A 13,421-nucleotide genomic window follows, 5' to 3' on the forward strand; every position below is an offset into this window, starting at 1 on the left:
TACTCATGAAGGACAGAAAAATCGGTATCATTAGAGGGCAAAGACTTACAGGAGTGATCACTGATGCCATCTATCCTGCAGGTGTTAGATGCTGTTCACCAAATGTTCTGAAAGGTGATCTGATATGGCAAATAAACAGTCCATCAAAAAACTAGGTCTAGTCGACAGGAAAACTCTTGGACGTCAAGGCAGTAGACAGAAGAACAGAAGTGACTTTGCCTTGACAAACTGGAGTAGTGTACACTGGCTGCTGACTACGTTACAGTGGTACCTTATCAGGACTTTATCACGGGGGATAAAATTCACACTTCAGAACAAACAGCCATGTGAAAAACTTCCACCCATGTCTGGAACCTGCCTGATATAACCCAAGTTCTTTTACATCAAGAGGCAGCCCTGCATGCCCAAAAACCACAGCTTCTTGTCTCCAACAGGAAGATGCATGCATATTCCCAGTGAGATGGGAAACTGGCATTTTCTGTAATATTGTGCCAACATAATTCAGTGTCCAACAGAAAATTCTGATCTAGGCAATTGTCTCCAATTCTGCAGCCCAAAGGATTAATATCCAGTTTCTGCTGAAGATACAGGAATAGCTTAACCAAGAGGCATGTTACCTCTATTGTCTAGGGAGTCCCACTGCATTCTTAGTCATTCCTTTTCTTGATAAGATCAAAAAAGAAAATCTTAAAAAAGCAAAAGCCCTTACTTTGAGATGAGCTGATAATTTAATTAAATTTCTTCTGTTCCATCTGAATTGCACTTGTTCAGGAGAGAGATAAGGGCCTCCTATGAATTTATTTTATCAAGAAAAAAATCCCTCTGCAAACCTTCAATTTGCAAATCAGGTTCTGCTTATTAGGATTCCAACAAAATTAAACCAGATTTGATGCACTCCATAGGCTTTTCACCACCACACAAAGAAAACCTTCCCTTTCAGCGAACAGACCTTAATAAAACTCTCTTGAAAAAGAACAGGGGAACAGCATTTGCTTCTTAATTGGAAGTTATATAGTTGGTTAATAATGACAAGTTTTATATAGAAAGAATATAATTATAAAGAATGGGAAGAGAAGGCTTCTGAAAAGAGGCCAGTCAAGCTTTAAATGACTCATTTATAAAGCTTTAATAACCTTCCGTGGTACAAATGGACACTATTGAACTCCCAGTTGACATCAGGAAAAAGATTGACAGTAGTTCCCTTGACTTTTGTAAGGAAAGTTTCGGCATCTGTGGCAAAGAAGCCGAATTACTCATCTAGGGAAAAAAAATAAAATTGCCCATTTCCAAATGTTGCCATAAGCCTGGAGGTCAGTTCTGATGTGTGGGTTATGACAGATGAAGCATTAGAATGTAAATCAAGAACTGCTAGACCAATATGCGACGGTTTTGTCAGATCACTAGGAAATTACGCTAACTTCTCAGCATGCAAAAACAGACAATGATTTAGCACGTTAAATTTCAAATGTATGCATGACAGGGAAGCTTTTCCCTGTGGGGAACAAATGGAAATACCTCCTGACAATTAGCTAGCTATTTTAAGTTTCTACTAAAAGAAGGGTAGGTCTAGATATGCAGGTTCATTCTCCATTTCTTTCAATATGTTAACTATATAAAAAAATAACCTTCATGATACTAACATTGGACTCTAATAACTGAAAAAACTCTACTTCTGAGACAACCTCCTATTATTTTAGAGACCTCTTGAATGCAAGTTGCTTTCAGACTAAGTGGGCTTGACAAAATCAGTGGAGTATTTCAGAAATTAGCAGCAGCCAGCAGTTAGTATTAATTTCTCAGAAGTCACAGAGGATGGGTAAAGTTCCAGGGAATAGAAAATGAAGTATAGTACCTAACTCTACAAAGGATAAAAGGTCAAAGCTGTTAGCCAGCTGGCCTTCATTTTCCACAGAATTATCTGAGCATAACTAAATCCATCTCTAAGTACCTAAAAGATAACAAGATCAGCAATAGAAAGTGTATGTATGTATCCCAGCACATATATTCACATGTGCCTGTAGAGAATTAGTGATTCTCAAACTAGAAATGGCCAAAAAGTCATGCTAATGTAAAAGCAATCCAGCAAACTAGCACACTTGAATGTATAATCAGTAACTTCAATAGAAAAAATACATGAGAATCTTCCTGTTCTACTGAGCACTAATGAAAATTAAGCTTAATTATGGTGTCTTAATTATTTGGGACTCAGATTTAAAAAAAATACATTGAGTAACTAGAATGAATTCAGAGGTGAGGAGAAAAAAAATGAGATGGCATATAATAAAAACATTGGGAGAACTGGACTTCAAAAAGATAAGGAGAATTTCCAAGTATATACAATTAACCAAAATAAAAATACAGTAACTGCTCTTCATAGTCACTAAGTACAGAGCAAGAGGCAATGGGGTTTAATTCCCCCTTAATCTTTAGTTTAACTCTTACATACAGTTAAAAATTGCACAGAGAACCTACAGAATCACTGGAGGTTTTCAAACAGCTATCACTTATTAGGCTACCCAAGATGCTTCTTAATGGAATAAAAAAGCTCTGTTCATACCTAAATCCTGCAGTATGTAATGCAGAACTCATGGCAACTGCACCAAGTCACATCCTAACTCTGCATAACATAGATAAAAAAAAAATATCTATGCAGTAGATCTCATGCAATGAAGGTGGGTTGTTCACAGGCTGTGGATGTACACACTCTCTATTTGTCCTCCCTGCCTGGCACCATAGCTCCCCTTTTCTCTTCACTTATATGTATGAGCATTTTTCTTTATTGGTCCGTAGTCAGAAACATGACGTATCACACGCTTCTCATTCTTGAAACAGATTCCACCCATAACAGAAGGCAACATTCAGCGCTGTATCAAAGGCACTTTGCACATAATTAAAAACAAAAGAAATGCAGAGATTTGCATGGGAGCAGATTAATTTCTTGAGGGCAGCAAGTCCTCTGAATGCTTAAAGGGATTCTCTTATGAGTCAAAGATGAGAGTCTACATTTTGTCTGGCTGCACTGAGCACTGAACATGTTTCTGTAACCTGCAGTCTTATATTGTGTTCTTCTGTCTTCAAGTGCAGAGCAACAGAGTATCTCATCAATGTTCCATTTATTTAGTGAAATCCTTTTTACATAATCTCATCCTAAATACCAGTGGGATATTTTTACTAATCAAAGAGAGATTAAATTGGGGAAAGGTAAAAAAGGAGAATACTGCAATAAACTGGATGCGATTCATTATTCAGTGTGGTCCAGTGTGCAATCCCCATGAACATCCAGTACCATGTGCCAGAAAAGGGTATGTATGTAGTGCGGACCAAAAGATTTCATTTTAAACTGCTGGTGAGAGAGAATTTTGAAGGGTAAGGTTTTAATGCTCCAATATATAATGTGGAGGTTGTTTTTAAGGACAGAAATACCCACTCCATCTTAGAAGCTTATTTAGCTTGGTGTGAGTGACAACCTGGTGCATATAGTTTCTCAGAGATCACCTTTGTCTCATCACGATGTTGAGAACCCCCGTTTACAAAAAAATGTGCATCTTCATAACATTTGCAGGGTTACAGACCAACAAACTATGAAGAGAGACTTCTCCCACAGCATGAAGCAAGTAGCCTTTCTCAGTGAGTGTATCATGCAGGTTTAGCCAATTATTAAAAGCAAGCCGTGACAGGTAAAAGCAGGAAGAGGATGCCTGGGGAACAGAGATTTGTATAAAGGTTAGAGGCAGCACGGGCAATATTGGTTGCAAAAAGCAATCAGGCAAAGACAAACACAAAAAAGGACAATTACATCTAACTACACACAACATACTACATGACATGGATGAAGACTTCAACAACACAACATTTTAACACTGCAATAACAATGATACTGAATACATCACCTGCAATACCACCACAATATGGAACTGGGTATCAACACAATGAAGGCATATTACAGCAAAAAAGACCTCACAACGATCTCCCAGCCCACATTTTGGGAAACAAATTTCTCATTCAGGGTTGGGTTGTGGTTTTTTGTGTTTTGTTTTTTTTTTTTTTTTTTTTTTTTTTGTGGGTTTTTTTTTTTTTTAATATAAATACTTTTACTGCTTTCTGAGCACAAAATTTAGGTACATTTAAACTGTTTGAAGTCTGTACTGCAATTGGTTTTTACTGACTACATACATCCAGCCTGTATAAAGGAGGACAATGAGCATATCTGGTTTGGTATATAATGCTGGCCATTTAGCAGTGCAAATATGGTGACATCCCAGATAATTATAGTCTTGGTCCTCTCTGAATTCCTGTTTTTTCTTGTTTCCTACTTTGCTCTTGGAAAATAAAGAGAATTTAATCCTCAGGCTTCTACTATCAAATACCAGTTTTCAATTTGGAGAGTTATGAAACAGCAACAGGCAGGGGTGATGACAGGAAAGACAGGATTAACAGAAGGAAGGAAAAGATGTTGCTGAGTGGAAGGACAAGAAAAGAGAAAGGAAGCTGTCTACTTTACACACATGACAGCAGCAGTCAGCCAGCAAATAACAGCTGCCACTCAGCAATACTTCTATCTCCTTGAAAAAGGAGTTTAGTTATTTACAAGCTGTATTTATCGGTTCCCTTCTCCCATTTTAATCAAATATATGACTTAAAATTAGTACTACTAGCATTCACTGGATATAAAGCTTATATATATACTCTCAGCTTTAACAGGGATTTCTGCATATCCCAGCCTTCTTTTTTCACCAGGAAAACGTGATGGAGAACTACAGAACTATAACAATTCATTTGAATATAATGTATCTGAAATAAGCCTGCCCTCACAGCTTTACCTGTCTACAGATGAACGCTCGAAGATCAGAGTCCCATTATTTTCAAGAAAAAATGTCTGGTGGTACAGTAATTCTCTCCTGCTTGTAATAAGATAATTTGCTGCACCAGAAAGCACATTGCTGGGTATCTTGTTTAAAAAATACCCTACACCAAAACCAACAAAAACCAAACACCACCGCCAAAACATAACATTAACAGAAAAAAATAGGGCTCAAAAGGAACCACAAGAGCTCATCTAATCCATTCCTTTCTCCATCAAGATAAATTGCAACTCCATCATCCCTGGCAGATGTAGTGTCACTTTTCAAAGGCTTCCAGTGCTGAAGTGTTGCAGTGTTGTACTATCCCCAGGAACATATTACAGTGTTTTAACTTCTTTTTTTTCTAAATAGTATTTCCTAATACTACTTTAACACTCCTTTCTCATAGTGTTAGTCCAGACTGAAATCTGAATCTTGACTGAAATACTGAATCTAATAGTGCAGACTGAAAATGCAATTTAAGTCTAACACCTGTTCTGTCTCCCATGGAGAAGGAAATCCTGGGGTTTTGCCTCTAACTCTTTGTACAGCCTTCAAAACTATTTAGGTTACAGTGGTATTCTCCTCCTTCAACAAACCCTCCCAGTTCCTTCTCTCCCTCCTCACAGGACATGTTTCCTTGAAGCATAGCACACAAAAATGGTCAAAAGATTCTCCTAGGTCAGCAATGACAGCGATCCCAACTAGCATGTTCTGCATGTTGTAACATAAGAAGAGGACTTTGTAGACAAGACTCATACAATGCTCTTAATTTATGGCATAGATGATGAACAATATTGATACCAGAGTTAAGAGTAAATAAGAGTATTGCCAGGCCTCAGAAAGAAGAAACATTTAGACTGAATTTAGGCCAAATTATTTCTTCTGTGAACAACAATACGGACAGTTTAGTTGTAGGAATGGTTTAAAAAGAACCTCTAAGGGGTAGTCAAATGATGGGTATTTTCTTGCTGTTTTCAGGAACAGCACAACGGGAACACAGACACCAGTTTTCTTCAGTGATGTAAGTGTAAGCTGTCAAGAGCATTTTACTTTAAAGGTATAGATTTTAACACAAGTAAAATGCAAATGCAGGCAGAGGAGCACAGTATATGTAATAATATAAAAGTGAAAAGACTTCTGAGTGTGGTTCAGCCTGTTAGCTCTCCTTCCATCTGTAACTGCCTCAAAGCAAGTATTTCAGTTTCCTGGGGCTCTCCAATACGTTCTATCCAGAATTTAGTTGTGCCAGCAACTTACAAAACATGAATGATGCAGTACTTTGCAATTTTACTTGTCATGGCTGCACACAGCCTTTGTAATGACCCCCCTAACTCTGCTTCTTTCAGTGGCTCACAATTTTAATTACTTGACAGCAGCAAAGCTCAGTCCCAGTTAGGCTAAGCTAGCAGACTCAAGAACTGCTACTTCAGTCCCAGCAGAGGTAGACATTCCTTGGCTCACACCTTCAGGCTTTGCTAAGGAGCCAACTTTGCTGCCATCAGGCAATTAGCATGTCACAGTCTGTAGTATCTTACTTTGAGTGAATGTACTAATGACATGTACTGGAATATTTATCTAGCTTATGTATCTCCTGGGAACATTTCAACAGTCATCAGGACCTAAGCAGATGTAGTCTTAAGCAGAATTGCTTCTCACAGAGAATGTTACTTAGAGAATATTTAAATATTTGCTCCCTTCTGTGTTTGCTGTGCCAAAAAATGTCAAAAGGCTAATATAAGAGCCTGGTCTCTACATAACCCATTCACACTAACACACTACATGTGATATCAAAACAGTCCAATGAATTATTCCTGATTAAAATATAAGAATAAACAAAATGAACATTTCTCTTGTTAGTGAAAGTAATGAAGGATCTGTGAGTTTCACCAAGAATTATTTGCTACAGAAATTCACCTTGCAGAGTTTCCAGGCAGAGGAACATTTGCCTCCAAACTATGTCAAAGTTATTAAAAATCACCATTCTTCAGAAAATGACAGTAGGAAGCAGCCCACCCTCCAGAAATAAATTCATATCAAGCAGAGCTTTTCTGTGGTGCCTGACACATTCTACCAACACTAAGGTACATATTGCAGATACTTTACTCCTCTTTGAGTGCTCATACTTATAGAGATCCAGATGGATAAACAAATGGCTAGAAAAGCAGAATCAGAATAAAATTCCTAGCCAAATAATAATGTCAGGTTACTTAAATAGTAACTTAACTTTTACTATACATGTATATTGCAAAATCTTCAATAACACTGTGATACCACCCTACCTTCTGCATTTATAAGCCAATAATTTATTGTATAACTTCAAATTCTATAGAGATGAGCTGCTAACCAGTCATTGTAAATGATAAAGAAAAACTAAAAGATGAAATCTACTGCACTGTCATGCAAATCACTTCGTGCTGATACACAATATACTCAAAATAGTTGCCACCTGCCTCCTTCAAAAACAGGATAACATTGTTTTGGTTTGCCTTTTTAACAATTTGTCTTGTTTCAGTCAGTTCCAGTTTTCACATGGTCATTTCACACAGGCACTGAAACGGTGTCCAGTCTTCAAAGACTAAACCCACATCTTTCTTTATGAGAGCAAACGGACATTCAGCTCTGAAGAAAAAAAATAATTTAAGAATAAAAAAAAAAAAAAATCACTGAAAACTCAATGAGCTGCAAGCTCCTATCAACACTCCTCTGAAGTGATAGGTGCCAATGGTGGCAGGTGACAACTCTGAATTTTATACTTAAAGCTCTGACTGTATTTAAAGCACTGTATTTATAAAGGTTATAAGCTTCAATATTGCCCGTGTTACCACAGACCCATCACCCTCCTTAAAATGAGCAGTTTGATCATTCCTGCTCAAACCCCCCATGATTAGAGCACCTCCCTGTGCTGCCAGTATTGAGAACAGGGACTGTACCGTCCGGCGTTGCCTGCTGACGGGGTTTTTTACATTTGACGTAATCGTGGTCAACTGGAGTGGCTGTGTAAGGTGGGGAAGTCAGACCTGGACCGCAGGAGGAGGGGAGGGAAGTCCCAGGGCCTGGCACTGTTCCAGCTGAAGAGTGAGAGTCTTCATCAATCATGCAAGTTTTTTCCCTGGGGCAGGCAAGAAAAAGAATAGTGTTAACATACTAGGGACACACACAAAGAACGAAAGGAGACTATGTGTTCTTACGATGTTCTCAATACAGTCGTCAAATCTTACTAACAAACTGTAAGTGATGAATTTTTAGTACAGGTTATATTTCTGCATTTCCACTGGTCAATAGTAAAACATTCCTTACTTTGTAGTTGTTAATGAGACAAATTATGAGGACTAAAGTCTCTTACCCTTTAAAACAAAGGCCATTTGCTTTTGCATTCTTATTAGTCGATTAAAAAAATATTTTTATTAATAAATAAAACCAGTGGCTTCAAAATGGGTCACAAGATCAAAATTGTTCTCTTTTGTTCCTTTCTCATCTGCACTGGGCCAATTATTGAGAACATCTCAACACAGAACATAATCATACTGTTCGTGATACCCGAAAACTACAAGTATTAGAATTAATTCTAATCATGTTGCTTTGCTCACATTTCATTCAGCTTCATTTTAGTAGTTTATTATACAGTATTTATCAGTATGCTTTCAGAGGATATTCCTGGAAATTAACACTCACTTTTCTGCAACTTTTGGGGTGTTCTTCTCCTCACCCCTGGCAAATGGTCCCTCAGAAGCTTCCTTCATGAAACTAACTAGTATCTCTGCATCTACTCCAGAGTCTGGTTTCCCCACAAGTTTCAAAATAGAAGCATGAAGTCGAAAGTATACCTAGAAAACACCAAAGTCCATTTGGTCAGTAGAAAATTCATAACTCCGCAACCTAGTACAAATAGGCTCTCCTCTGAAGAGACCACAGGACTTAGTAAAGTCAGTCATCTGTTACCTAAACTTACCTGAGTAGGACTTTTCTTGCCTTTGAAAGTTGCTTATAGATTACAAGACAGTGAAAACTAAAAATTTTATGCAACCTATGGAATATAACAATGATAGCAGACCTGGTCTGCTTGGAGGCAAAAGCACCACTGATTATGTTCCAGACCCACTATTTTTACCAGCCAACACAATAAAAGCAAAGGCATGATTACTATTCCAACTCCTACATGAACTTCTGGTTTTATAGATATGAGATGCTTCTGAAACCTACACATTTGATTTTGATAAAAGCTGACTAATGAACTGAGTACAGCAAAATCCAGAAGTGGGATTTTTGTATGCCTGTCCAATACTGAGACTGTATACATAAACTGTCTTTTAAACAAAACCGGCCTAACACGATCCATTTTATTCTTCAGTCACTCCCGTAAATGTTCCCAGGTGCAGAGCACCATGTACTTATGCCTAATAATATGAACTAATAATAACTGGTATTCTGTTATCTGTAGAGAACAAGGTTTTCAAACCTACATATTTAACTTTCTTTTACCTCCAACGCTTCCATGGCAAGTTCTGGTGGATTATGGTAGTGAATTTTCTTTGGATATCGGGCAGCCTCCTCATGCAAGTAATGGCCTGCCTGTTTGTAATGCAGCAGATAGACAACAGGAGGCTGTTTCTGCTTCTCTGCAATCTTTCCCAGCATGTAGTGAATAAGCCACTCCTCTTCATCACCATCTCCCTCACAGCGAGATGCTGATGTAAAACACAACTTGGCTGTCTCCAACATACTGTCCCGACGCTCTTCCATCTGTGATTGAGCAAAGTGTTGAGAACACATGAATTCACTGTGCTGGGATGAAAGGTTCTAGAAATATATTCCTGCGTATAAAATTGCATAAACAAGGTATATAATTTAAAACACTTCCAACCTGAACATGTCCAAGTGATCAAATATACCCTGACAACACACAAAATGTGTATATGGATAGGTTTTTGTTCATTTCAGTAACTGCTGACACAAATAACCAGAACAAAACAGTAAGACAATAGTGTAAGAATATGCACATACATCTGAAAAATATCAAACCAATATATATGTCTACAAAATTTTTTCCACTTTTTCAGAGCTGTAATTATGTTAACTCTTCAAAGAATAAAAGACACTTTTGTTCTGCAGCTAAAGTCTGCCAGAACCACTACAGACCATTATCATTTGTGAAGAAATGTATTTTATCCGTCTCGCAGTGCATATAATTTAGAGCTGAATATAGCAAGAATACCCTCCTCCCATGTCTCAAAGAAATTAAAACCAGCAGCATGAATTAAACTGCCAGTAAAGTCACCTAAAAAACTACATCAAAAGATGCATACACATCACTTTCTCTCTCTGAAAAAGAAATTGATAAATTCTTGGGTTATAACAGTAACCTCAGCACTTGTTGCACTTCAGAAACTGTAACACAACCTTTCCTTTCCTAAATATTTTGTAATGAGAAGAGAATAATAAAGATTTTATGTATGAGAAACACATTACTGATGAATGGAGATTATATTGCTCCAATTTATCTTTATTATAATAGAGCTTTTCTTAGTAAATATGTGGATTTAATATATTCAAATGGAAGAGTCAAGTAGTCCTAAATAAACATTCTAATTTCATCCACAACTTAAGATAGCTGTTCTGTACTGTACCTTTTATCTGATAATATGAAATAACTCCAGCACTAACCCTGGAATTCTTCAGCAAGTCCCTCGTAGCCAAGAGGCCGAAAACAGTAACACCAGAGTTTTGACAGATCAGATGCATTAAAATGTAGTAATTTTCTGAATAGTTAGTTTTGGAGCTCTTGGATGTAATAACCCTCAGAAAGAAACCCTTGTTGATAGCTGTCATTTCAAATATACTACTTAATAAACCACGTTCTCCTTTAATACGCACGCTTACATCATCTTTCGTCTTTAGAGGGTCAAATACTATGTAAGTGTCTATGGGAAATTCAATGCTCCGATGCAAGACACATCACCTTGCTGTAAATACGTTCTCTTGGAAACAAAGGACATTCCCAGTATCACTTCTCTACAGTTCAAACCCTCAAAGTTTTTTACAACTTACAGCAGACACCCAGGAGCAGCACTTCTTTTTTTCACTCTGCTTCCAGTTGTGGACTACATAATATTTTTAAGTGAGAATAGTTAGAGCAGAAATAGAGTTTACTGGTCAAAAAAGACAGACAAAACATTTCCTCTAGCAACTTTTATCCCTGTCAAAGAGGATTCAGAATTGTTCGCTTTGTCTTAGCAATAAACTTCAACTTTTTCAGCACTGTCATGCAAAAAGAACTAATGAATTTGTAACTTTTTCTATGAAAATTCTATCTATCTCCTCATTTTGATCTTTTGTTTAAGTAAATAGTTCCAAAACATAGAAAAGGGTGAAGGATGTCTTTAGATATAGGAGATGACATATGACACAGATATCAGAGTAATTCCTGATCTTTTCACTATATGAATATGTATGCATTTCACCTTTTCCTGGAAACACTGTATGACATTTACAGAAAGATAAGGTAATTCTAATTCCCCTATCCAGAATGTTACAAAAGTTAATTCAAAGATCAGGCTCAAACTAATTTTACGCAGGAAAAAGAAAAAGCCTTTAAATACTGCTGATACCAGCAGATTATATGAATGAGTATTAGAATTTCCAACATTACTAAGTAGCCATATAGTCTAATATCTGGTATAAAGCATGTAAATATTTAACAGTTACTATGTTAGAAAATATAATTTTAAATAGTTAAAACTTCAGTGCACTCAGATCCCACCTGCTGCACAACTTCAGGGGGGAGTTCTGATTTCCACTGCTTAAGCTGTCGAGATGCAAAAGAATGTAGGGCATAAGAAATGGTGCCATATTCTATCCACAAGGAGAGATTAGAGCTGTCAATCTCCAGGGCTCGCTTGAAGCAATTCAAGACAGGAGTAGAGTGCTTCCAGATTGGGCCATCGCTTTTCAACTCGTTAGAGTTCAACTTGTCCTGAATACGACTTGCTCGAGCCAGAGCCATGCCAGCCCATGAATCAAACCTATGCAAGCAAGAGCATAACACATAAACCATTTCCCTCCTAAACAGTACATTGAGTGGCACAGACAAGATTCATTTTGTTCTATCTTTTCCTTCCATTGTACTGTCTCTTAAAAAAAAAAATCTCTGCATCTCCTCCTCCCTTCACAGTGAAACAGAGGCAGTATAGCCTAAATCAAACAGATTTTATTAAATATGGTTTCCTACTAAAGCACTGTGCCAAATGTCATGTCACACATGAAAGTCAAATAAAACAAGGTTTATCTGCCATGCAAAAATAGCATTTCTGTACTTCTAATGGCAGCATTCCCATTGGTTTATTTTCTCAGTAACCACCCTGTCCTGTCCAAACACTGTCACCCTTCATTTCTGTAGGCCAGCAGACAGCCATCATGGTCTTTTGTACTGTTAGACTGAACTGTGAATGATCTTTATCCTCATCATGATTTTCCATCATAAAATCACAAAACCTAAAATGCATGCATGTAGGAAAATTCTGATGAACGATGAAGACTGTTTACTGAGGGGACTGTTCAGGATCTAGTCCTGTGTTTATGAGATAGTTGACGATATAGTCTGAAGAGTAGTTTCTGTATTCCACAATCACACCTGACATCTGGGGTCATCAGCCCTGGAATTTTTCAATTTTACTATAATTCTAACAGCAAAGCAATAATCATAATGTTCTAACTTTTTTGCTTTTAATTACTTGCTGATTTCAATTGAAAACCTATTTCTGGGTCAAGTGACCTCAATAGTCAGATTCCTGAAGGGACTGGAAGGAGAACTGTACTAGACATGTGAAGATGTAGTATCTCATATGACTAAGATAAAAATACTATGCTACCACATAAAGCATCTTCTGAGCAACAAAACATCACACAGTGAAATGCATTCCACTCATTTATTTATGCGTTTAGGTATAAAAGTATCAAAGCTACAGAAAAATGGGGGGTGGCAATTTCTTTATCAAGCTTCAAAAAGAAGTTTTAGCAACCTGCTAATCAGAGGTCCCAGACAAGAAGATTCATTAACACTAAATTACAGCTATTTCCTCTGTAGATTTCACATGTGAAATTGCTTTGTGCCTTCACCTTCCCTTTTGTCTCTGATATGTGACTGGATTTAGAAGTAGTTTTCCTGTCTCAAATCTATCAAACTAGGGGTTTGTCACTGACCCTGAGCTCTCAACTTCAAGGAGAACTAAAATGAAAGCTAACATCTAATATGCAAACCCTTCGGTTAAATTAAAGATTATTTAATTTCATTTGAGAAGACTTTTATTCAAAATATGTTTTATTTTTAAGATGGCAGAGCTTAATCTTGGTGGTATTTCAGTAAGTTGTAAATTATAAAGAAATAAGATGTTTAAGTATCACTGAAATATTTTACTTGAATTTGTATTCAAGTAGTTCACTTGCAGCGAGATCAATACTTTTAGAAAGGTATCAGCCTAAGCAGTTAATCATCTACAGAACACTATTTGTGCTATAGCTATGCTACTAACAGTGACATTTTTCATTCCTTGTCACATGTGAATATGACAAAGAACAAAAGGT

At 37.1% G+C, this 13,421-nt stretch overlaps 1 protein-coding gene across 3 annotated transcripts in view; it reads right to left on the reverse strand.

Annotated features, from left to right (window-relative positions):
• The window catches only part of CABIN1 (calcineurin binding protein 1), a 109,530-nt gene that overhangs the window by 70,035 nt on the left and 26,074 nt on the right, over positions 1 to 13,421 (reverse strand). For all 3 annotated transcript variants that reach the window (XM_065693034.1, XM_065693035.1, XM_065693033.1), the window contains exons 23-26: positions 11,602 to 11,863; positions 9,324 to 9,584; positions 8,517 to 8,668; positions 7,775 to 7,953 (exon numbers count right to left, since the gene is read on the reverse strand). In XM_065693034.1, the coding sequence (XP_065549106.1) occupies positions 7,775 to 7,953; positions 8,517 to 8,668; positions 9,324 to 9,584; positions 11,602 to 11,863 (854 nt within the window). The remainder of the gene's footprint in view (positions 1 to 7,774; positions 7,954 to 8,516; positions 8,669 to 9,323; positions 9,585 to 11,601; positions 11,864 to 13,421) is intronic.

The sequence above is a fragment of the Lathamus discolor genome, chromosome 12, assembly GCF_037157495.1.
Source record: "Lathamus discolor isolate bLatDis1 chromosome 12, bLatDis1.hap1, whole genome shotgun sequence".
Taxonomy (NCBI): Eukaryota; Metazoa; Chordata; class Aves; order Psittaciformes; family Psittacidae; genus Lathamus; species Lathamus discolor.